Source organism: Desmodus rotundus, chromosome 2 (assembly GCF_022682495.2).
Source record: "Desmodus rotundus isolate HL8 chromosome 2, HLdesRot8A.1, whole genome shotgun sequence".
Taxonomy (NCBI): Eukaryota; Metazoa; Chordata; class Mammalia; order Chiroptera; family Phyllostomidae; genus Desmodus; species Desmodus rotundus.
The window spans coordinates 146,545,386-146,572,149 of NC_071388.1; the positions used below are offsets into that span (position 1 = coordinate 146,545,386).

At 40.7% G+C, this 26,764-nt stretch overlaps 1 protein-coding gene across 5 annotated transcripts in view; it reads right to left on the minus strand.

The window, feature by feature from the left end:
* Nucleotides 1-18,929, minus strand: part of CYTIP (cytohesin 1 interacting protein) — a 64,764-nt gene extending 45,835 nt beyond the window's left edge. For 2 of the 5 annotated variants that reach the window (XM_045187430.2, XM_045187428.2), the window contains exons 1-2: nucleotides 18,791-18,929; nucleotides 17,215-17,316 (exon numbers count right to left, since the gene is read on the minus strand). In XM_045187430.2, coding sequence (XP_045043365.2) covers nucleotides 17,215-17,217 — 3 coding nt within the window. In that variant the 5' untranslated portion in view covers nucleotides 17,218-17,316; nucleotides 18,791-18,929. Of the gene's footprint in view, nucleotides 1-10,251; nucleotides 10,356-17,214; nucleotides 17,317-18,464; nucleotides 18,748-18,790 lie in introns of those variants that run through there. The other 3 variants (XM_045187427.2, XM_045187429.2, XM_045187431.3) reach the window with 3 other exon arrangements.
* Between the last annotated feature and the right edge of the window lie 7,835 nt (nucleotides 18,930-26,764).

The following is a 26,764-nucleotide window of genomic DNA, read 5'->3' on the forward strand; positions in this document are numbered from 1 at the left end:
TGCTTTGCTTTGTGTTCTTCAATACAACCTCAGCTGGTGCTACAGCCCTAGTCTCAATAATACCAGAGAACCAACATCAAAACTACCAGTTTTTCAGGCCCTGCTCTTATAGGCACTTATAAAATTCATTCCCACAAAATCCAAGCGCAAACAAGGTTCAGCTTTCACACGCCACCCTCATCATTTCTACCCAGAGTTTCACCTTCATAATAATTTAAGTACTGCCAAACATGCAGTGAAGGCATTGGAGCAACTCAGGTGAGCTTCACCAGAAAGGGAAGGACACTGACGGTGGTTCTTAGAAGATGCAGCTCCACGCACCTGCTAACCTGAAACTCAGCATTGCACCAGCCCATTTCCCCTTAACAATCGAAATGGCACTTCTCAGAAACCTCCTGGACAAAGAAGAAAGCTCAAGGCATCTGCTAGCTACCCCAGGGGAATTATTTTAGAAATACTACTTTTAGTCACCCCTAGCAGTTGTTCCCAGTGAGATTTTACACCCTGGATCTTGTTTTCGAGTTAACAGGCAGCATCATCCCAAGCATGAGCCACTACCTTCCCTCCCTTGTTAGCCCAACTTAGCTGATAGCTTCCTCCACCTAATCCTGATTCAACAATTTAATTTCCTGGACATTCATTGAGCATTTACTGCATACTAAGCTACGAGATAAAGGTCTAGACCAGCGAATTTTCAACTGGTGCGCTGCAAGGATTTTTAAAACATGCGATACCTGACTAGTCAGGGGCACGGACCTCTTTTCCTTTAGATTGTCAAGTAAAAAAAAAATGACAACAGCCAACATAACAATAGTCATCCAGTGTGAATGAATCAATATTTTACCTATTTTTGTCAGGTCAGGAAGAAAAATATTTTTAATATATATTATATAGAGTTTGAGTAGTTAGTATGTGTGCCATGGGATGAAAAACGTTGGAAATCCTGGTCTAGACGTAGAGGGATGAGCCTAAGATAATAAAACACTTGCAGCAAATAGTATTTTCCAAAGATGGCCTCATCAATATAGCCCCACCCACACACTCTTCTTAACAATGTGATTTTCAAGAGTCTGGATATACCTTCTCCACCTGAGTCTCAGTAAGTCTGCGACCACTGCAGAAATAAAACTACGTGACATCCAAGGGTAAGTTCTAAAATGCAGTAGAGCCTGTGCCCAGTTTCACTGGGATGCTAGGAACTCGGCCACCATGCTCTGAGGAAGCCAAGCAGCTACATGGAAAGACCATGCACAGGTGTTCTAGCCACCGAACCACTCAAGGTCCTAGCTGAGAGCAGCATCACACACCTCACCCATGAGTGATTGAGCCTTCAGACTATGCCGGCCCCAGCCTCTGAAACACCAACGGATGCAGAGTGGAACAAAGATGAGATGTTCCCACTGAGCCCTGCCCAAATTGCAGACCTTTGAGCAAAATAAATGTCCTCATTAGTTTAAGCCACTAAGTCTTGGGGTCATTTGTTACTTAATAACAGACAACCAGAACAGTATAGAGAGCAAGACCTCAGAGAGCTTACAGTCAATTCAGGGAAGTAAGCACGCTCACAAATGACTATAATACGTCAAGGTACAACACAAGTGCCTTAAGAGATCCACAAACTAAAATAAGTATGTAATATATTTATATATTCTGGTTCGTACATAGACAATTTCTAAATACATTAAAAATTGACACTAGTTACACCTCTGTGGAGTAATCCTTGAGTTTAAGGGAAGAAGACTTCTTTCAGTCTCTTTCTTGGTATGTTTTAATCCTTACATTATCCATGTACTTCTGTAATTTCAAAATCAGTTTAATTTTCTAAAAATAATTATAAATTAAGAGAGAAAGAGTTTTTAAAAAAAGCACTGCAGGCCCCCCATGAGGGTGGTACTTCAGGGGCGCCCTGAGGACAGTATGAACCAAACGATGGGCGATAGCTGTGTTTTCTCCCTCTGTGCCTGCTTTCCCATCTCTATAAACACAGCACCAACCTCACAAGGTTTCTGTGAAAGTTAAAGTGCTATAGACGTACTTGACAAATCCTAAGCACACAATAAATGTTAATTAAAATATCTAAGAAACCCCAAACTGCTGAGCACTGGCATGGCATGTGGACCAGGGACCCATGTGGCAGAAGTGGACTGTTGCTTTAGGATGAGAAACATTCTCTGTTCTCCCTAGATTAAAGGACTAAAAGGAACCAGCATTGTCAGGTGAAGTTGCAAGAGACGGTAAACGACATCTTTGACAACATTGTGAAAACTTCTGCAAATACCACACTGACTTACATTTTCCAAAATGTTACAAGACCACTAAATTAAAAACTTCTTGCCCACTTCCTCATTCTGCTTCCCCTTCGTGACTTTCATTGGGTGTGACAGTGGTCTGCACATTACAGATGACTGCCAGCCATGGGAGGCATTGCTCAGTTATGTCAAAGGAAGACTGATCTTTCCATTGTCCTCATATATAGTTTTCTTATTCAAATTATACAGCATGGGGTACATCATTCGAAAGATGAGGTGGGGCTGTCTTCCCCAAAGTACCCCATGATCTAAAAGGTGGTAAAAACATGATCTAGCTCTAGAGGTATGAAGGGTTGGCGTGGTCTAAAAGAAATGGATAAGGTGAGGCTGCGCATGGGATTCATGATTCGAGAGCATAGCCACAACATTTTCAGAACTGACAATAAGTTAGCTTAAGTTGTGTGCATTTCAGTGGAATGGCGTCATCGTTCTGCTTGCAAAGTCAAATGAGTAATGAGCAGTTCCTCTCTGACTCAGGGACTTCTGTTTTTTCCTGTTTGGTTTAATTCACTCAGGTATCTTAGAGACACATGAAATATCATTTCAGCTCCTTAAAGGTGTCCATACTTGATTTTTTTTTTCTTTCTTACAAACCAGGAGTTTCACCTCATTGAAAGTTCTGGCATTTCAGGAAAAATTTTCTAGCTCCATTTCCTTTCTTTAACTTAGAGATGTTATCAGCCTCTCAAATCTAAGAGAACACTCTCTGCTCACAATGAATTAGACAACAAAAAAATACAAAAGCCTTCCAAGCACAAGAGAAATCATGCTAAATGTGGTCAAGAGCTAATTTGCTCAATTTCACTAAAATTTAGCCACTTTAAATCTCTTTGGGCACAAACTGGGTGAGAGTGAATAAACCAAGAGATTGACTAAATAACAAAACTCGCTGATTCCGTCACTATGTAGTGAATATAAACAAATGTGCGTGTGAACTGTAATGAATATAAAGTGTGGTCTGTACAAATTGCATTCTCAAAAGTCTCCCTGATACATTGGATGGGATTGTATAGGGACATGAAGCATTCCTAACTAGCTCTGTAAGAAGTTTTTGAAGGGGAAAAAATTATGTACAAAAATTTTGTGACAACTCTTAGCTGGGAGTTCTGAAAGCTGATTCAAAGCTGGTTCAAGCCACCAGGGAAAAAAATGTACACAGGATTTATATCATGCAGTAATCAGCCCCAGCCTTCTTCCAGTCCATGTTCCCTTTTATTTTCCCATTGTCTCTGCCTAGAGAAACATTCGGTAAAAGAAAGTGGAAGGTCATGTTCAGATAACAATGAGCCAATGATTCTCTCTGATATCTTGTAGTAGCCGTTTATCACAAGCCTTTAGCAAAAGGGTTGCTTCAACAAGAAGGCTGCCCAGTATAAGATGAATAAGGTCTGAGGACCTAATGTGTAACATGTGACTATAGCCGATAACACTGTATCGTACAACTGAAATTCGCCAGTAGAGTAGAATTTAAATGTCCTCACTGACAACAAAAAGAGAGGTAAATACGTGAGGTGATGGTTGTGTTAACTCAGCGAGGGGGATCCTTTCACAGAATACACATATATCAAATCATCATACTATACACTTTAAATGTCTTACCACTTTATTTGTCAATCATATCTCAATAAAGCTGAAGGAAAAAGATAAAGTCCACTGAAGTTGACATTACCTTATTTCAAAACAAGAAATAGAACCGCGCAACCCCATGGCTCCTGGCTAAATACACCTTATGTTCTCAGCCGCCCAGGCCATACCTCTCTCCACCACTACAAGTGCCTCTTCAGTGATCTTGAGCTGATGGGACATTTGCTGTAACTGACTCTAAGTGTACCGTTAGTCCACACTTCCTTACCCATCTGCCAAAGCGCCCCAAATATGTGCAAAGGCATGCACACTCACGCACAGCCCCTTACCTAGCACGGAGAGTAAAAATTTCAATTTGTTTTTTGTATTCTTTAGTATTTTATGTACTCTTATAAGTTTAAATTTTTTCATAAAGAGATGAGTTTTTTAAAAAATACGAAAACTTTTGAGTATGCCAAAGCATCAGTATATTTGCAGGTTACACAGGAACCGTGGGTATGAATAATGCCAATCTGATAATCCAAGCACCTCTCTGTCTCTCCCCAAAAGGGGTAGTTTCAACTACAGTATTTCAGATCATTTTCTTTCTTTTTTATTTTTTGGCCAATTAATGGCTCTAAGCCCATAACAACCCATGCTCCGCAGACAGTACAAACAAAGGCAAAACAAAGCAAAAACAAATCAGAAAACTAATTCCTGGTGACACTGCTGCCCCAGGGTGGAGCAGGCAGCGCTCCTCACTGACTGCTGACCGTGGAGTCTCACAGACTGGCTTCTTCTACCTGGGACTCACTTGCCGTCAGGAAGACCCTAAAATATGTATATTGATACCTTAATACATAATGCGATGGTACTTAGCTATGAGGCCTTTGGGAGGTAATTGAGTCATAAAGGTGGAGCCTAAGGATGGAATTTTGTTTTGGTTTTGGGTGCATGCGTAGTGGTTAGACAATCATATCGCTTACAAAGTGTGTCCCCCAATATTTCTGGTACCCAACTGGCACCATATAGTTATTACAATATTACTGACCGTATTCCCTGTGCTGCGCTTTACATCCTCGTGACTATTTTGTAACTACAAATCTGTCCTTCTTAATCTCTTCACCTTTCTCACCCAGGCCCCCAGTGCCCATCCCCTCTGGCAACATCTCTGAGTTTGTTTCTGTTTCGTTTGTTTGTTTATATTGTTCTTTAGACTCTATATATAAGTGAAATCATGTGATATTTGTCTTTCTCTCACTCACTTATTCTACTTAGCATAATACTCTCCAGGTCCATCCATTCTGTCACAAATTGCCAGATTTCATATATTAATTTTTGATGCATTCCATGCCCCAAGAATAATATTCAATGACCCAAAGTTTCTTAAATTCTACGAACCTCAGGAAACTCACCCGTAAAATGTAGATAACATGTTTGTTTGCTCAGAGTTGTTTTAAAGATATGAAAAAATGGCTAGGACAGTGCCTAGAATATGGCCTCCCCAAAAATAAGCATTAGAAGTAGTGGTACGAGGAGGAGGAAGAGGGGAAGTGGTGGTAGCAGAAGTTCTAGCACCAAAAGTGGTGGCAGTAACAGTAGCTGCAGCTGTAGAAGTACCAGTAGTTGTTACAGCAGTGGTAGGAGTACTAGTAGTAGAACAACAACAAATAGTAGTGGTAGTAGCATAAGTAGTGGTGGTGGTGGTGGTGGTAATGGTAGCAGCAGAAGTAGCAGTGATACTAGTAGTAGTAGCCACAGCAGGAGAAGCACGGATAGTACTGGTAGAACCATGTTGTAAGGCTCTCTCTTTTCTGTGGTTTCCGATAGAATGAAAGCTCCCTCAGGGCAGCATCTCTTTCCTCTTTTTCACTTACATCTCTAGCACCTAACAGAGCGCCTGGCATGGTTGGTGCTGTCTCTCCATTTGCTAAATGAATGAGTGAGTGCGAGAGATAGAAGCCATGGTAGCAAGGTTTGCAGTAAAGGTTCATAGCAACAGGGATTCCAAGAGGGAACAGAAGGGCTCATGTGACAATGAGTAAAATCCCACGTGGATACAGCTCCTTCTAAAGACACTCAGTGACTCCAGAGGCATTGAGCCTACCTGTGGACCTTCCAATTTTAAATTCTGGTTGTGACTTTTATATATATAAAGCAGCAAACTCATAGCCGTACTACCAGTAGGTATGTACCCACTGAAAGATGAACTGGCCTAAGTGACAAGATGTTCCTGTAAATAGGAACAACAACATTTGCATTTGAAAATTTGGCATTTGGGGTATAGTATGTGGTGGCAGCCAAAACTGCCTTCAGGGAAAAAGTGGAGATGGGAGACGAAAGGTGAGAGTGGAGGAGTGTGAATTCATATGCATCATCTTCTTGGCTCAGCAGAGCAAAGCGGCAACACAATGCATATGCCATGGTGATTAATGCCCCGGGACTCAGTGACACCACGCTTTGTGGCTCCAACAACCAGAATCGCATCTCCTGGGCAGATGGAGAGCCCCATGGAATCTTACTGAGACTGAGGGGGAAAGAACATGCTCCTCTCTACCTAAAACAGTTCAGTGATGACTCAATGGAAAATACAGCTTTACTTACTTTGTTTCTGTTCAAGTTTATTAGACATAAAACATTATGTTCATATTTCAACCAAAGTACATTGATACCTCCCAAAAAGGAAGGAAAGTGGTGTTTTCTACCATGCTTCCCTAAGAGGTCACTCACTGCTGGAATTTGGGATTAGGTGGTGGTAGGCAGGCTAGTTCCAGGGAGGTCAGGAAGACAGCCTAGAGTAATGGGAAAGGAGCGAAAGCGTAAACTGGATGGTGTGGACCGGGGATCCAGTATGCTGAGATCAGTCATGTAAGGGCCCAACTCTGGAATGGTTTAACTATAAACAAGAGGTTCACATGAGAACTGAAAACATGGGGAAATGGATTCTCCTGGCCATGGAGCAGAGCCTACAGGCAAGAGATAAATGCATCCAATTCCCAGGGGTAAAAAGCATTTAAAGAAAATGATTTGAGCTTCAAACTCCTCTAAGACATTTTAGGAAGTCCAATTCAAATGAAGGTAGGAAGAATAGATAACTTCTGTATGTTTAGACTATAAAAAAAATACAAGCAACAGCTAATGAATAAATTACATTTACTTTTGCTGCTGCTTCCGCTACTCCCCAAAACTGATACTATGGCACTTATTGGAAAGTTCACGGACTTAAACGAAATAAGGAGAAAATGCTAGAGACTCATTTCCAAGACTCATTCCTTTGAAAACATCTTACTTAACCAGACACTTTACAGGTGACACTGAACATCTAGGTGACATCTGTGAAAAGGTGAGTTTGCGCATGGAACTGGTTTCTTTCAGAAAAACACTGGCTTTTATCAGCATTTCCCAGGGGTATCTCTTCCCAAATATAGCAAGACGCAAAGGTCTGTCCTTTTAATTCTTCTATTGACTCTAATGATTTGAAGATGCCATTCAAGAGCATTAATTGTTCTAATATTTTTATTTGCTTTAAGCTCCACCTGGCTTTGCCCTTATTTCAGATATGAGATTATATCCATGTGCTCCTCACCATTTTCAATGATCTGACTTTTTAGTTTCTGTTTTGCCCCTTGTATTCTTTCTTTTATTTTTTTATTTGATACACATTTCTCCCAATTATTATCTGATTGTTTTAGGCATTTTATAAAATACAGAGACCCCTCCACCACCAATAGCCATTGTGAACATTTGCCACGACCCTTCTGGTCCTTCTTTGTTATTAAAATTTTAACTAGATGAGACAATTTTGCTTAAGTTACTATGTATCCTCTACTGTACCAGGTAAACTGATATCTAATAACCATTTTATTTCCTCACTGAGAACTACTCACAATATGATTTTAATTGTGATGTAATAGTCCATCCTATAGCTAGCTGTACCATTTTTTCTAGTTATTGCCAACTAATCCAATTTTATTAAATATTAAGTTGTTTCTAACATGTCATTATTAGAAATAATGGTGTAATGAATACTGAACATAGATCTTTGTCCACATTTTCTTAGAATCCATCCTTATATAAAAAATATTTTTGGTTTGAAAAAAATGGCTGCTTTTAAGGCTCTTGATGGATATTGCTAAATTATTTGCAGAAAGGTTGTACAAGAAATCATCGATCTTGCAGAACTCCTGACAATCTTTATTATAACCAGTTAAAAATGTTTGTTAATATGTGCTCTGTGTAATATGTTACCTTATTTTTGTTTTGATTTGAATTTTTGAAAATTTGTCTTTCTCATATTATAAAAGAGGATATTTTCATACTTTGTTAACCATTTCTTTTTCCTTTTTTGTGATTTTTTAGATACATTTATTTTTTTAATCACATTTTTTATCTTTGAAAAAATATTTTATTTTTTCACAATTTCTTAAATGTGTTAGTTGTTATCTTTTCATTTTGTTTGTGACATACAGAATTTTTTTCTTTTATCCATCAATCTTTTTCTCTGTGATTTCCTTAATTGCTTTTAAGTTTAGAAATTCCTTTTCCATCCAGGGTTCAGATAAATATTCATCTATATTTCTTGCAAGTTATTTTGGTTTAACTATTTATATTTAACTCTTTAACCTACTTGGAGTAAAATGGGTAATAATTTTCATGGTGGGGGGAATCCACTAACCTGAATTTTTTTTGATCTGAATAATAAATTTCCCCAAATAACATTATAAAATTACCACCCTCTGTCTCACTGATTTATAGTGCCTCATTTATCTTATTAAACTTTTCTATAATCTAGTTTCTATTGCCAGCTTATTTATTTTTTATTACAATAGCTCTGATTTTCAGCTAGTACTCTGTTGTTCTTACTATTGTGGTTCTTTGCAACCCAGTAGAAGGATTAAAATTTCTATTCTGGAACCAGAGCACGTGTTTTCAGACTTCAAATCTACTGCTTAGAGCTTTCTGACAATGGGATAGTTATGGCCTCTCTGTGACTCAGTTTCCCTATCTGTGAAATGGGCATACCAATATTACTTCCACTATAAGATTGTTATGAAGAGTAAATCGGTTAATTAAATAAAGAGCTTAGAAGAGTGCTCGGCATGTAGAAACTACCACAGAAGTGTTAACTAATTATTATTTTTGTTGTCATTATTCTATGTCAGTAAGGTAAGTTCTTATAACCTAATCTTTCAAGATTTTCATAAATATGTTACTGTTTTTCTTTCAGGTAATCTTCATTTTCAAATGAAAATAGATTTTTTTTCTGGTGATAAAAAGTACATGTCAATTATAAGAACATTTTGCAGAAAATGCATAAAGATAATTTAAGATTACCTATAATCCACTGTCAACATAAGAAACATTCGAACCTGTAGAGAATTTTTGTGAGTTTATTTGAGCCAAACTGACGACAATTACCACTGGGAAGCAAAACCTCAAGAGCTGAGATAATGATCTGAAAAATGGCAGTTTAGCACCTCCTTTTTTATACATTACAATCAAAAGAGGGGATGTAAGTGAGTTCCATGAAACCCACGGGTGATATATTAGGGAGGCAGAAGGAAGCAGAGTGAGAAAACCTTAGGGACTTGATAAAAGGTAAAATGATAGACACATACTTCTTTTACATAGGTGAATATAAGATAGTTAATAGTCAACAATTAACATAACAATAACAATGAAGGGATTTTTGGCTCCCCCTGGTGCAGCGCCTGTGCTTTGAGGGATCCTGAAAAAAAAAATTGGACATTCCAAAGAGGTACGTTACCTTTGTGTAGACACAAAAGGGTAACAGAAGGCTCAGTTAAGGTAAAGACTGACCTTTGTTAGGGAAAAATGCAGGCCTAGGACAGGACTACCTGCCATGAACTGCTTTTAGTCAGAAAGTTTTAATTTCAGACCATCCTATGTGGTTACTTTCCGTCTCTGAGTGTGAGAGGCTGCCACTCAGGCCTCCCTTCAGCCTGTCAGGTTTCACATGTGGCCCTTTTTTTCCACACCATCACCCAGAGATACATGTTCTTAACACTTGGGTAGAAAGTTACCAAATATTCACTCTTTCTTAGTTGTGCAAAACCTCTTATTCTGATATGTAGGTAGTCTGAGAGCCCAAGGCCCAGAATGGGTATTTGTGGCTAAATGTGAAAGAATAACATAATAGACAAATGTCAGTTTTACTCAAGTAGCTAAATTTCGCAGAACTCTACCATGTCTTAACTTGCTAGCTTCAATTATGTCTCTCTCTGTTTCTTAGACCTGGTTTGAAGACGAACCGAAGTTGTGAACACAGAAAAGAGTGTTCTAAGAAAACAGAATCACAACTTCAGGGGACTGCTGGTTTTCAGGCAGCAATGAGTCACTGCAGAGTTACATCACTCACAACAGCAAATGTGGTGCAGAGTTCTGTGCAGCCTGCGGGAGCTCCAGTATCAAGGAGAAGGCTTCCGGGAAGAGGCTGCTGCCTAGTCATCTCAGGATCGGTATCTACGAGTATAAGATGCAGACAAGAGATAGAAGACTGAACAGCACTTATCATTTGCCAGGAAATCCCTGTCCAAGGGATGCAGTCATATAACAAAACATCACTCAGTCCCACACGAAAATGAAGTTAATCTGTTATCCATTTAGAAAGCAGTTCTCTATTTTGGCTACATTTGACTTTTTATAATATTCATAATATAAATTAATTTCTAATAGACTTTATTTTTTAGAGCAGTTTTAGGTTCACAGACCGCTGGAACAAAGGACCGAGTTTTCGTACACTTCTTGCTCCTACACGTGCACAACCTCCCCCACCATCAACCTGTCACACCAGTGGGTGTTTTGTAATCAATGAGCCTACGTTGACATGTCATTACCACCCAAGTCCATGGTTTACGTTAGGGCTCACTTTTACTGTTGTATATTCTTTGGGTTTTGACAAATGTATTATGACATGTATCGACCTTTGTCCTATCATACAGACTAGTTTCACTGCACTGAAAAATCATATTCCACCTACTCACCCCTCCCTCGTCCTAACCCTTGGCACCCACTGCTCTCTGCATAGTCTCCATGGTTTTGCCTTTTCCAGGGTGCCATGAAGTTGGAATCATACACTATGTAGACTTTTCAGATTGGTTTCTTTTACTTACTAATATGCATTTAAGGTTGTTTCGTGCCTTTTCATGGCTTGGTAGCTCATTTATTTTTAGTGCTGAATAATATTCCATTGTTTGGAGGCTCCACAATTTCTCTCTTCACCTACTGAAGGACACCTTGGTTGCTTTCAAGTTTTGGCAAGTATATTTTTGACAATGGTCTTTTATCAGATATGTCTTTGCAAGTATTTTCCCTCAGTCTGTGGAAAATACACATTGTCTTCTCATTATCTTAATAGTCTAACATGTGCAAGTTTTCCTGTGAACCTCGAATTGCACATTAGGGCTCCAGGACTGGGGTAAAGAAGCTGCAGAACTAAGAACTGGAGCAGCCATCTCTCTCAAGCCTTACTAAGGGACAGGGAAGAGGCTCTGCTGCTCTCAATTGTCACCAGCCTGTGCCCTTCCCTCCCCCGGTGGAGTCTAAAGGGAAGGCTGGAGTGGGGAAGGGAAGTGGGAAATCAGCAACGCTGCAGAGCGGCCTTGGTGAGGGTGGAAGGGAGTGATGCTGCAGGTTTTTCTTCCACTCCCCAAGGACATGCCTGTCACCACCGCGCCAAGTACAGGGGCTGCCAAGAGAGCCATTCTTAAAGCCAGGATGGGTGCCTATAAGACAAGAACACCACCTTGTCTTTTCCAGCTTCGACCTCTTCATACACAGTAGCCTTAATAGTCCACCCCCTATACCTGTCTGAACTGAGGAGAAAAAAAGAGACGTGAAAAAGAGGCCGCAACCCTGGGGCAACCCACAAACTGAGTCCTTGGCCAAGTGATCTCAGGCTGCAGAGGTTTGGTTTGTGTTTTCCTGCCTCATTCCACTACTGAGGCCTGAGGGCTGGCTGCGGAAAAAAGAGCAGACCAAGTGTAGGAGGCTGGGGATGTTCTGTGGATAAGATCTTTCTGGGCTGGATCTCTCCTGTTAATGACTGTGCCTGGGGAAGACCCCAGGAGCACTGAGAACTCTCAGACCTCAGCCTGCCAGTCACGTGACCCAGGAAAGAGTCGAAATCTTACACAGAGGAAGGACTGTTAAATGTGAGAAACCTGTCCTTTTTCCTCCTTTCTCCCTTCCCCAATTCCCCCAGACAGCAATAGCCTAGAAGAGGGAGAGAAAGATATACTGTATACCCCTGGGACATTACCACACAATTATCCTTCTGATCCCCAAATCCTATATTTAACCTAGGATGTCAGATAAGATAGTTTAAAATAAATTGAAATTGAGTTATCGTAATGCAGAGTTAGTTGTGCTTTTGTTTTTGTTTTTCTATAGGAAAAAAAAAAAACCTGGCTAAAAGATCATTGTATATATCTAAGGAAAGGGGAACTTTGACAAAGCTTAAGTATTTTGGAGAAGAAAAAAAAATGTTACTTTCATGCATAAGCCCCAGGCAAGTGTAGACTAGTCAGTAAACTCCCTACTCAAAGTAAACAAAATAACATGGTATCACTGATGGGAGAAGGGCTCCGCTAAAACGGTCACAAGTGAAAAGTGAAGGAGGAGGACACGCTGCACTGTATTTTTGATTAATAATAGTGCAGCAACCCTGCATCCAAGAGCAGACTGCACGAGATTCCGACGGATGCTCGCAGCACAGCAGATTGATGGTGTAGTAAAGGAGAAACATGGGTTTTGGAATTAGAACGGCCTGGATTCAAATCCTGACTCTGCTATTTGCTGCCTCTGTGAGCTCTCAAAATCCTCATGGAAAAGGGCCACAGCACAAAATCATGGGCGAGGGTGGAAGCAAGGGAGGTGGGTTTGGCTGGGGTGGGAGGGAGTGGTGGGGGTGGAAATGCAGACAACTGTAACTGAACAATAAAATAATTTTTTAAAGAAAGAAAGAAAAGGGCCACAGTAATGTCTCTTAACAAGGTTAGTATAAGGATTACAAGTGAAACGTGACTTTTGGGGCTGTTGATTTTTTAAGCTGTTTGTTGGGACTCAGAGAGAACCTTTGACCCTACCCCTTTCCTGCCCAAGAGATTCAGATAGAAAAGCCTGCTCCAGAAAGGGGAGCTTGGGGAGTTTGCCTCAGCTTAATTTGGATTACGTATGGTAAATAGAAAAGCTTCAGCCCTGATGGGTGTGGCTCAGTTACTTGGGCATCATCCTGCAAAGCAGAAGATTGTTGGTTCGATTCCTGGTCAGGGAAATGCCTGGGTTGTGGGTGGGTTCAGTCCCTAGCCGGGATGAGGAGGAGAGGCAACCGATCAATGTTTCTCTCTCACATCAATGTTCCTCTCCCTCTCTTCCTCCCTCCCTTGCCTTCTGTCTAAAAATAAATATATAAAATCTCTAAAAAAATACAATTCTCTTCAGATTAAAAATAATAATCATCAAAATAAAAAGGAAGCCTTCAGGCAGGTGCCTATTAGCTAGATGCCCTCCATGTCCCATTGCTTCTGAGTTGCTAGCAAGGGTTGTCCTGCATATATGTCCCAATTTGCCAATTCTCACTTCTGAAATAAGACCCCACCCTGCCCCCCACCATTCTCCTTTGCCCAGGACATCTTATAGACCCAATTTTACCTCACTATCTTTGGAATTTTCAAGCCTATGTGAATTCTCCATGTGCATGCATTAAAACTGATTTTTTCCCCTGTTATTCTGTCTCTGTTAATTTGAGAATTAGTCCAGCCAGAAGAATTTAGAAAGTAAAAAGGAAAGCATTAATATTTTTTAGCCCCCACAATACCTACCAGATGATAGGTGCTTAAAAAATGGTGGCTACTATTTTCAGTATATTTTCTACCATTTATTTATCATTACCATCTATTGTCACGGTTATTTACCAGAGAATTGACAGCACTGGTAAAAACATAGTTAAGTTGAAATTGCAGCTTATGTAAAACAAAACAAAACAAAAATCACAACACTAAAACATTCATGGTTCAGGTTAAACAAAATTCCTCATAACAGTTGGCATTTGGCCTAGCTTAGGTACCCTAGGTTAGGGACTACTTCCCAGGTGAGAAAAACATAAAAGCGTTGGGATGCAGCCTACTTTCCATACTTTACCACAATGTATCAGGACTGGAAGGTGACTTAGGGAAGCAAAGCCCACAGAACCTAAATGATTTGCCTGAGACAGTCCGATCCCACCTTCTCCCCACTGGTCCTTCATGCCCCCCCCATCTATCTATCTATCTATCTATATCTATATATATATATATATACACGCTCGTGGGCTCTTTCAGGGCAGCATACAGTTAAGTGCCGCTCAACGTCATCTTTGTCTTTTAAGGAAAGCAGCTAACTAAGGTGTCAGTCCTGTTTCCTCTGCTCATCTTGGGAGAGCACGTGGCCACAGCCACATGCAAATCAGCCAGCTGATCCAGTACAACCTGACATCGCACTGAATTACCAGACAAGGATTTCATTTAATTACAGTCTATCTGAATCCGTGGTCCCTATCGCCTTCCTCCTTGACCATTTTCCTCTCATTCCATGTCGGGCGGGTGGCAGATATTGTTAGTAGGCAGCCAGTTAGATATTGATGAAAGAGAAGGGAGACAGACAGCTAATTAAACTGGATTAACTAAGGAGGGGAGCCTCACACACTCCAGGGAATCACCGCATCCCCCACCAAAGGAACGCTAATCCTTGAGTTGGCAGGAAGGACCAACCAGTCTCCCCAGGGGAACAGCCAGCCTTTCCCCAGATTTCCAGGAAGAATGGGAGAGTGGGGAACAAACTGTGAGGGGGAATTCCTCTGCAGAGACACGCAGAGTAGAAGCCAAGGTGGCGCAGGGAGAGGTCCTTTTACTGTGAGGCATGTTTGGTAGAAGCCCAAACGGTGGCCATAAGGGGAGGAGGCAAATTTGGGGGAAAGATCGGATAGGAAAAGGGCACTGGCCTGGGAAGATCCAGAAAGGAGACTGGATAGGGAAAGGCCACACACACAAGCCTGCAAAAATCCGGGAAAGAGACTGAGGAGTTTTAAAGAAAGCCTGCTCTCTCTCAAGCCTAAGGAAATATAATCAAAGCTCAACAAAGGCCCGTCTGGACAGCACCCACGCTTGCTCACTCAGGCCAGGTGGCTTGGGGACAGAGACAGTGCTGGACGAGTGGCATCTCGGATGCCAGGCTAATGGCACGGCAGCTCTAGATCCTGGCTGTCCTTCTGGGCTCGCTAGGGACATGTGTGGGTCTGCGGCCTCAGAAGCTGGACTTCTTCCACAGTGAGACAGAGCTGAGCCACCTGGTCATGGGTGAGACATCAGGCATGGTGTACCTGAGGGCAGTTGTTTGTTTTCGCTCCAGTAAATCTCGCCACTGTACCTCAAACCCTCGTATGCGAGTAACCCTGAAATGCATTTCCTGACATACTGTGGAAGAATCCTATTGCCTCCAGCAACAATGTGAACAAATTGTCAAATTGGATACATTCCACTTTGTTCCCGTTTAGAAGTTCTCATCATAGTTTCCATGAGAAAAATCAATTAAACTGTTGATTTAATTGATTCCCAAATAGTATTTAATACTATTTGGGAATCAATTGTAATTCCAATTAAGTATACCATCTGGGTTATTCATTGTCCCAGGCGTGTCTCCCATCCTCATGTTGGCTCATCTTCCAGTCTAAAAACTATCTTCAGACACTGGCCCTGGACCCCCATATCTAAGAACAAACCAGCCTCCTGGTTAGTCACTCCTTGTCTCTGTCTGCCCCAAACCATTGTACTGGGGGCTTCACAGAGGGCTCATCGCGGACATTCCCCTTTGTGCCCACCTTGAGCTGACGTTCACGAAGTGCTTTATCATACGCCACTCTGCTAAGGGCTTTGTATGCATTGTTTTCATAAGTCCTATGAAGTAGGCAGTATGTTTCTCCTCTTTTGAAAAGGATGAACTTCAATCTTAGAGAAGAAAAGCACTTTGCGCAAAGCCACAAGGAATTCAAGCCCAGGTCCATGCGACAGGCACTGCCTCTCCATCCAAGCCTCTCTGAGTCTCAGAGCCAGGCTCCTGGTGGGTTCTGAGCCTACAGTCCTCTGGTGAGATAAACAAGCTAGAGAAACACCACACATTTCTTTTTCCCCAAAAGTGAGGTCTTCCAACAACTGTAGCTTTTACAAAATAAGATTTCCAGGGACTGCCCCCCAACTTCCTGAATCAGAATCACTAGAGATAATACCCAGGGGCCAGTCCTTGAACACTCCTCCTGTATCAAAGTTTGAGATCCAGTGCCCCGTTTTGTTTTGTTTTTATCTTCTTTGACACCAAAAGTGTCCTTTCATAAAGCTTTTCTGGAAACAATGCCCTGACCCCTGGTGGTCTAACCCAAAACTGTGACTCTGCCGTGAGGAGACTGGAGGACATACTCTGTGATAAGCTCACCGCTTGCCTTCGGCAGCAAATCATTTGATTAAGCTGTAGCTGTCTCTGGCTGAGCTCCGACCACCTTATTCAGGCCTATGTCACAGCAAGCACATCAAAGCAACTAGTTAGCAGAACTTTGTTGGTAGCAGCTACAAAAAAAGATAACCTCTCCAATCAATAAATATTTATCAATTGTCTATTAGGTGACACAGAACTGGGAGGCCAAGATTCCTGTTCTTAGAAAGGTTAGTATAGATATAAATAAGGAAAAAAATCATTTCTCTATCATACATCCACACACGCATGCACACACACGGAGTAAGTTCCATGAGCTGTCTCTCCAATCTTCCTTAGAATACCGTGTTTGAGTTTAGTGCATAAACAACTTAAACTTGGCTTGTCACCAATCCCTCTTCTTTTCTTTTTACTAAGAACCTTTAACTTTCTCGACCAATCTCTTTTCCTTTCTCTTTGCAATATCACACTCCTGTATTTATTGGACCGTTCTGGTTATTATCAAAAATTGTCTGGATGTCACAAACTCAGCATTTGACATGATAGCAGACCAATGTCCATTATCAAATCCCCTCACCATATGATATAAGAAAAGATGGAAGAGATCTAGTACCAAGAATAACTACAGTAAAATCACGAGTGGAAGTCCTGAACATCTGGGGGGGAGAACCCTAAGAACCAACCAGCCAGCTTACTTATGAAACACTTGAATAAAGAATTCCCAGCAATAATTTCCTTAATATTTTATTCATCATAATATATAACACTACATTAAAACTTCGTCACATCCTCCACTCTCCCACATCAAAAAAATAACAACACATAATGAGAATCGACCCGCACATTGCAAACCCACACTTACCATAGGCTAACTTTGGTTGGCAAATCGCCGGCAATGATTCCTAGTTACCAAACCAGAGCATGTGAGGTTTTGCTTCTTCTGTTCCAAGTGAATTCACAGCCCCTGCAATGCAACAGGACACTGACCTTCAGCGAAGGAAATTGGATCTCACTCTAAATCATGCTGCCCTCCTCCTCTTTCCTGAAGGGGGCTCCCACGTACTTAGTGCAGGAGGGCATGGACGGCCTGTCTGGTATCAAACACCTTACAAATAAAAGAGAAAAACCAGCCAAAATTCAATAGTGCCTACGTGATTCACAAGCTCGATCCAAATGGAAAATCGCGGTTCTTCATTCTGTAATGAATCAAGTGGAAAAACAAACCATTTTTTATCTGGAGCCACTTCCAAATAAATGTTTCATGTGTGGCTTTTATGGGGACACTAAGCTTTCAGAATTTCAAATACAGCTTACTATAGTCGAACTACAAATTTTACTAGTCTTGATTTTGTTTCCAGATTAATAACTAGTGCAATTGAATTGGAAGGAGGGTTCCTTCCATAATTTCTTTTCTAAACAAAATGTAAGACTTAGCTAACTTCATCTGTCCGTCTCAATCCAAACTTACCTGAGTTCTTTTCTTTGAAGCAAAACAGACATCATTTACATGATGTCTGTCATTTTAACAGAAAACCATGTTAGCTTGTGTCCACATACCATTCATTGCCAGTCCCTAGAAACAGTTTACAGAGACAGCAAATTTGCCACATGTAGAGCATATAAATATGCATCATGAAAAAGTTCCCACACACACAAAACCTCATGGTTTGGTCTGGAAACAAGTCACTTCAAAGTTGTGGAGAATATGACCTGTCCCTGCCTCAAAGACAAGATCTGCCACTGACACGCATTCTAATGATTCTGCACCTGCAGCCAGGCCTCTATGTATTGAGATATTTATTATGCACCATCAGTTGGAAGCTAATATAACCTCAAAAGGAAAAAAATATATTGAATTTGTTCATAAAGAACAGCTATTCTTAATAGAAAACAGTTTTTGTTTTCCAAATCACATTTAAACTATTTAATTATTGAGTTCCTAGAAACAAAGGCAATTTTTATAACAATAAATACATTGGAAAAATGCAGCCTGTGATTATCTGTTGTGACATGGAACCCCTTTATTTGCCATCATCAGATATCTTAAAAATTGTAGGGAATGTAATCATAATATTTAAAATATTTACCCATGGGAAAGGAAATGTAGCTTACCTTACGAGTTCCTTCTAACAAAATTACAGTAGTTTCTGCCAGTGTATAGCCGAGGTTTTGCATTCTGTTACTTTAGAAACCAGCTGGTTCGGCACATCCTCCCAACTGCCTAAGTGACAGCCTCCATCTCCCCTTCGGAATTTAGTTCGGTGTGTCCTCACCTATCGGCCTGTCTGTCCAACAGCTTCTTCCGTGCCTGGCCAAGAACTTGCATCCCTCTATACACCAATCACTCTTAGAGTCATTAAGTTCAACCTGAATTTTGTTTCCCCAGCATCTCCTGAGAGGCCTTAAAGAAGGCGGCCTGGTGTGTGCTTTGTCCTTACCTCTAGTGCAGGCCTGGAGGTGACTGAGAGAAGGCAGTAAGAGCGGCGTGGCTGCCCTGTGGGAGATCCTGGCCCAGCATGGAGCTGGGGGAGGGCACAGTACTGGCAGCTGGAGGAAGAAAAGAAGGAATAATTTGTGTGCCACTGCAAACATGATATGGTGCCAAAAAAAAAAAAAACAACTTTCTTTTTCCCAAGCACTTTGCAAACATTAACTCAAGAGACCAAGTAGCTGTAGAACAATTATTAATTTACTGTGCCCTTCAGATAACCACTGTAAGCAAAGTCACTAGGAAAGCAAGTCTATGCATTGTTTTGTAATGCCTCAGGTATTTATTGAGGACCTACTATGTGCTGGATACTGAAGGAAGAAGAGCAGACAAGACGCACAAGGTCTGTGCTCCCACATGCTCTCACACCAGTCCATGCCCACTTGCTCTCTTCGTCAGGGCAGTAAGCACTTGGCTACACTACTCATTGCACTCATTTACACTTTGTTTTACCCCATATCATTTAATGGAATGTGCTCCATTCTTCAGAATATCCATAATGTGCTAAGTGCTGAGCAAACATACAAAAAAATTTTTTTAATTACCTGTAACTCTCATTACAATGATAGGAATTGAAGAATATCAATTCAAAGTGCTTTCTTTTAAGAGGCTATACCAAATCTTTATTGTGAGCAATCATTTCTCTTTAAATGTCTGTAGAATTACTAGAGGTGGACAAGGAGAGTTAAGATTAGAAATAACATGCCAAGCAGTTTATATAAATAATCCGGCTTTAAAAAATGATTAATCACTGAGCAAGCATATTTGATGAAGTAGAGAGCCTTTATCCACAGGTCTTCTTCTGACCTCTTTTTTATTTTCTCAACAAAATGTCAGGTCAGATATAGAAGTAACTTATGCCATTTCTACGTCCTTCCCCTCAGGCAGTGGGCACCAGATATTTTAGGGTTATTTACAACTAACTGGGCCAGGCTGGTGACTGCTTTTTAGAAATGCATGACTTTCTGATGAATCAAGAGGGATTTAAGCTGTTATGTTTTAAAGATGCTAGATAAGGATTCTAGTCTGTTCTGGGAGCCAGTAACCCAACCCAGTTTGAACCAAACATTGAGGCTGCTACGGTTTTCACTCAGAAATTTGCACATATTTTAAATGTCCTAGAGAATTATACCACACCTAAAGTCCAACTTCCCTCCTTATTAACACATCCCTGACTAAACACAATATAATAGAGGTATAATATTGATCTGCCAGTCAAGTATATTGGTTAACACACATACCCAGGGAAATTCAAGCTCTATATCTTATCAGTTAAACAGCATCTTCATTTGGCCCCAAACTACCCTTCCAGCCTCAGCCTCACCTCCCTATTACTCTAGCCTCCACGTATTTTCAGAATTTTTACTCTCATGCTTATCTGGTACCCTCTGCTTTGAAGGCTGCTCCCAACTCACTCCAACATGGGCACCCATAAACACACATGCACACACAAGCACACACATTTTGTCCGCCTGGGAAATTTTTCATTCTTCAAGATCAGATGACATCTTCTGGTTATTTCTTCTCCAATTTCCACACCACTAGCTTATTACATACTTATATATGTAGGTATCTAACTGAAGCCTAGTATCTCTTGTACAATGATCACATCTTATTCCTCTGTATCTTCAGCAACTACTTTCAAATCTCTGTTGTTCAGTTTCCCACAAAACATCAATATAGCGCTCACCGAGGCTGGCCAGGTGATGGACTACGCTGGGTTTACTCTGCAGCTGAAAGCACAGATGGGATATTTACAACCCCTTATTAAGCAGAGCTGCTAAGGAAGGGAATAAAGGCAATTAAATAAATTATTAAGTTAAAAACATCTATTTTTTTAAAGAGCCACTACATTTATACCAACACCATTGTCACTCGGCTTTTCACTGTTCCAGGGGCCAACAACTCGAGAGCGGGGCCATATTCAACTCCAATTGCATGTAATGAAAGCAGAGCGTACTGAATTGCTAACGGGGACATGAAGCAACAGCAATGATGATTGAAACTGCGTAGGCCTGGTTTCAAACCAAAGAGGAGAACAGAAGAGAGGGGTAGGGAAGACCCTAGAATAAAGAGGAAAAGGGAAAAAGGAGGGATTGGATGGCTGTGAAATACTATCCTAAGAATTTATTTTTACCATTTTCATCCTTTTGAGAGTGGCAAATACACACATTCTTATAAACTGTACAGAACGTAATGATAGGCAGTCAAAGATAAATACTACTCAGTGAAAAAACTGTGCTCTCTAGAGCTCCTTACAAAAAGGACTTTAATAGCATCCTGCTTTCTTTCAATATGTTTAGGAAGGTTCCTTTCATTCTCTAAGTTTGAACTATTGATATCTGTTTCCTAATCTACCCAAAATAATTTCAGAAAGTCAATAATTGAAGACTGTTGCTCTGTACTTTTTTGTAACTTCTTATGGTACAGTGTGTGTGTACTCTTGTGTGAACCTATGCATAGCACATATGTTTAAAACCTCACACTTTTAATGGGCACAGTCAAGTGTTTTCACATATATTATCAGCTCATTTGATCCTCACAGTAACCTTTTAGGGTTGATATGGTGAAGAAACTGAGTCTCAAAGAAATTCAATATCTTGCAGAATTAATATACAAACGCCAGCAGTCTGGCAGTACCCCCAAGTTTCTTTCTGTGTGAATATTTTAAAAATCATTAAAGATGCAGCTTTGATTCTTTATATTTTTTTTTTAAAAATGCTGGCACTGTGTATTTTGCACCATGCTTCCTGAGCAAGGAGTATATGCATGATACACAACAATATTTTTCCCTGGACACTAGAAATCCCCTAAGAATCCACATGTTACTTAGGGGATGCATTTCCTGGTTAATTAGACCTGACCAACCCAAACACAAATATTTATTTTCAGATAAAACCAAAAACTTTCAACCTTTATTAATTCCTTAGCAGGCAATGTAAATTCACTTTTTCTGCCAAATCCAGCAGAGGGCAGGATGCTCCCACCAACAGCCAGCCAAACGGGGCAACTCCCCGGTGGAGCGTTCGGACAGGAAGGCAATCGTTTCCTCACCTGGATCTGCAGGCAGGTGCAGGCCTGAGCAGAGAGGAGGGGCTCCCTGCCCTGGCCTGCGAAATGTCAGAAAAAGTTTTGCTTTTGAGGCTGCCTCCATTTTGTTTGGAATTCATTTTGAAGATACCTGAGCATTAGCCAATTCCAATTCTCTTTCTGGAGTATCTTGCTGAGGAGGCTACCCTGGGGAATTAATTTCAATATAGCACATGAATTTCTATTTCTAGTTTCAGGCCGTCTCAGGTCACAGCGGGTGCTTACACGTCCTGTGTTGGTTTCCCCACCTCAGCCCGACACGCACCCACTCCCGCTCTGTGTTTTTCAGAACTCCTTGTTCTGCCATCACCGCACAGCCCCCACTGAGAAGGGTTAAAAACCCAGTGCCCACTAATTAAAATTCTCTCTCCCTCCCCAGGGCTTACTCAGGAGGCACCTCCTCCAGGAACTTTCCTGGAGATCTCGGCCGTAGCGGTCAACATTAAGAAACTTTCACCTAGTGAACTACTACATGGTTTTATATCAGGTCTTGGGTCTAGAGAGATACAACCTATTCCTTCTAGTCCAGATTGTAGCATGGTAAATGCAAAATGGAAGGGAGCAAAGATCACTGCCACGGTTCACAGGAGAAACTGACCAGTGCTTTTGGAAGTGGCAGAGTGGGGGCTGAGACAGGCGTGGCACGTATCTGTGTGTTTGTGGAACTTACATTCCAGTGGGGAAACAGACATATGATTATAATTTGGTAAATGCTGCACTGGCAAAGTGTGTGATGGTACAAAGAGCATTATTCAACTCGATGGCTCACATCACTCCCTTCATTATTTATTTGGCCTCATCTCTACTTACTCAGGCCATCACCTCTTCTAATAGCATAAAATCCTGCCAAGCTCTCCAGAGGGCTTCCCTCAAGCCCCAGACAGGACACAACCAGGATCCCACATGGCATTTAGTCCTCACGTCTCCTCAGTCTCCGCCCATCTGGGCCTGGTTCCCAATCTTACTTTTGTCTTTCATGACCTCGACACTTTTGAAGGGTACGGGTGGGTTGTTTTGTAGAGCGTTTTTCAGTTTGGTTCGTCTGATGTTTCATCGTGAGAGAATGGAAGTTAGGGACCTACGGCGAGAATGCCACAGGGAGGCCTCCGTGCCCTTTGCAGTGCGTCCTGTCAGGAAGCCCAGGACACCAGCGTGGCACATAGTGGACGACGACTTTGACCCCTCCGGCCAGTTAGTGCCTGCCGAGTTTCTTCACTGTGTAAGGGCACTTTCTCTTCGAAAGCAGTGCCTCGTGGTAAAATATTCTGAGGTTATACAAATGTCTTGTTTCTAATTATACTTTTGCCCACTAATTTTGGCATTCACTGAATCTTCCTTAAAACAATGACTATAATAATATTTGCTCAGTGGTGATTTTACATTTCAACCATTCCTTTTATATTTATTCATTGGGATTCTACTGTGAAAAAGAAAAGTCCTTTCTCCTGTATTTATTTATTTAGCCAGTTATCTGTTTTTATCAGTACAAACTCAAGATTTTGTTTTCTATTGCTTATAATCCAATATTATCATTGTGTGTTTTGTTGCCCAAATTGTCCCAGCTTTGGCACTTGGGAGCTACTACAGGTGAGTGTCTAATTTTTCAGTATGTGCCCATCATTTATTGAACACTTACTTTCTGGCACAAGATGAGCCAGGCTTATATAGCACTTTCCGCACAGCCCTGGATTCAGCCATTTTCCTGAAAAGTGGTACTTAGAATTTGAGTTCTAGGCACTGGGTACACTCATTGCTACTGGGGTGCCAATGCTTCCAAATGAACAGAGAGAAGAATTATGTACATGTGTACATACACAAATACATGCACGTCTCTATTTATATATACATGTACAGGGCTGTGTGTGCAAAACTAGATGCAGATGTGCATGTATATAAATAGATAGATAGACAGATAGGCACAGTGGTTGAAACGAATACCTTACATTCTAATCCACTGAGTTCATTTTAGCCTCCCTCTTTCCTTCATTGTCACTCCTTTCTCTGACAGTGATACATTGGCTCTCATTATACACAATTGATTTATTTATTTACTAAAATCTACAATATGCAGAAAGTACTTGAAGAATAATTAATACATATCTCTGTGAAAAACACACTCAAAAGAGTGCAAGATTTGTGTGCTGTTCTTTTGTTTTCAGCCTTGTAGAATGTATTCAAAATACTATTTTCCAATATTGCTTAGGTTTATTATTTTTTAATCCCATTTGTTATGGTTGTGGTATTCATTTTTCATACAGTTAAATTCATTGGTTATCATTTGTATTCTGTTTGGATCCCCACACTTCCTGGTTAATATTACCTATTTTTAATATCTAAAATAGTACTTGGTTCTAAAACTCAGAACTGTACAAGAGGTGTGCTTAAAGGAGTGACCCCACATGCCTTCTGCCCATTCCCACTCACTTTTGTGGGGAACCAGTACACTAGTTCTAATTTATCCTTGCCATATTCCTCTTGGCATAAATGAGCAAAAAATGCATACTCTCTTATATTTCCTTCATATTTACTTGAAGAGCACCACGCTATAGGCATATTTTGGCACTGTACTCTTTTTCACATCGAAGTATATCCTGGATGCCCCTACATGTTGGTTTGGGATGGCCTTCCTCATTCTTTTTTATAGCTACATGTGCTCTTCCTTGTGTGGATATACCATAGTTTATTCAACCACTCTCCTGTGTATGGACATTTAGATGGTTTCCCATAGCTTGCATTTACAAACAATCCTCCAAAGAAAATACATTGTGCATATGTGATTTGTACTGTGGGAGGTGTGTCTTCAGAATAATTTCCTAGAAGCAGGATTACTGGGTCAGAAGGCAAATGCCTATATACCTTTGTTAGAGATTTCTAAAATTTTCTTGGGAGTGCTGAACAACTATAATGGCTAAGACCTACCTCCAGAGGTTCTACTACAGTTGACTGAAGAGTGGGGATAAGAACAGATATCATTTTTGATGCTTTCTACCCCTTTACTGAGGTATAAATTCACATACTCTAAGTGTACAGTTCAATAATTTTTTAAGGTAAACTATAGAATCATGCAAACATCACCAGAATTGGTATCTTTTCAAAACTCTAAGCTGGTCCACTATTGTTGGTGCTTTTTGCTTTGGAGGCACTGCGCTTTTCCCACTCTGCAGAGCTCTGGCTGCTATAGGTCCAGTGGAATGTGTTTCACATTGAAGAAAAGCATACAGCTCAAAAATCAAGTCCTTATTCTTCCAAGTGTAATCAGAATCACTGGGCTATAAAGGCTGCATCTGAAGGAGTTCCAGCTAAAGTTATACACTTATTCAAATCAGTTCCTCTCCACTAGACTCTTGTGCTGAAACCATGTCATTAAACCATCTTTCCTTTGTGCCATCTTTAAGATTTTTCTCTTATCCATGTGAATTAGTCCCTTCTGTCCCAGGAACCAGCTGAGCAGAACCCTAGACATAGGAGAATATCTCCCTTATAAGATGGTCCTTTGAATGTCTCCCTTAAGAAGCACCCATACTCTTCCCTATATGAAGTGTCTAGCTAGCATAGACTCAGACTGAGAAATGTAGGGAATGGTTTCCTCAGGCAGGCAATATTTGAACCGAGCTTCAACTGATGACTAGTAGTTAACCTGGTGAAACACATGAAGGTAAGGAGAGCATGCTCCAGGCAAAGCAAGCAGCACATGCAAAAACCCCGAAGAAGGATAGGCTAGGAAATTGTTGTGACTAGTGTACAGAGGGGTGATGGAGGAATATATTTCTGTTGGGTTGGCCAAGAAGTTTGTTTGGTTTTTTCCGTAAGATGGCGCTAGTAGCGCTTAGTTGTCTTTAACTTCATCAGAAACAGTTTTATTAGATTGTATTGTGACAGCTGTCACACCAGCATGCATTTAAAAAATACTTCTCAAAATTGGTGAATTTTTGTGTAGCCATTTTAATTTTGAAGATGGAAGAAAATAAGCAACATTTTCAGCATATTATGCTTTATTACTTCAGGAAAGGTAAAAACACAACTGAAACGTAAAAAAAGATTTGTGCAGTGTATGGAGACGATGCTGTGACTAATCAAATGTGTCAGAAGTGGTTTGCGAGATTTCTTGCTGGAGATTTCTCTCTGGGAGATGCTCCACAGTCAGTCAGGTAAACCAGTTGAAGTTGACAGGGACCAAATGGAGACATTAATTGAGAACAACACACAGGGGATAGCCAACACAATCAAAATATCCAAATCAATAAAGTTATTGGTACAAATGAAAAACGTGTCTTTTATTTTATGGAAAAAAACTAAAAGGGATTTTTGACCAACCCAATAGATAAGACTAGACAGGCAGACCTGAGGCCAGATTATCTGGGTCCTTTTAGGCCTGAAGGATTTTGCTCCTAATCTTAAAAGCAGTGGAGACCCGCTGAAAAAGCTTTAAGTGCTGAATTAGAGGAAGATAAGGAGAATGGCCCATCATGATCACATTTACTGAGGAAAGTTCACTCTGTCCGCAGCAAAGAAAACAGGCTGACTGGCAAGAGTGGCTACTGGAAGACCAATTAGGAAATAAATGCTTTGAAACTGGGAGAAATGATTTTTTAAAACATTGGCTGGTGACTGCAGAGGTGCTAATACTGAAAAGAGCAATAGATTGACAGGACTTAATGACTGGCTGACTCAGAGGGCTAAGGGAGAAAGGTATAAAGGATGACTCAAGTTAACAGACTACACCACCCACTTCTCCTCCTTTGTGCAGTCATCTGTGGCCCTGCCCCATCATTTCGTATTATTTTTTTAACTCCTCACTATTTGTCGCTCTCTGTATCCTGCAATAATTCTTAAT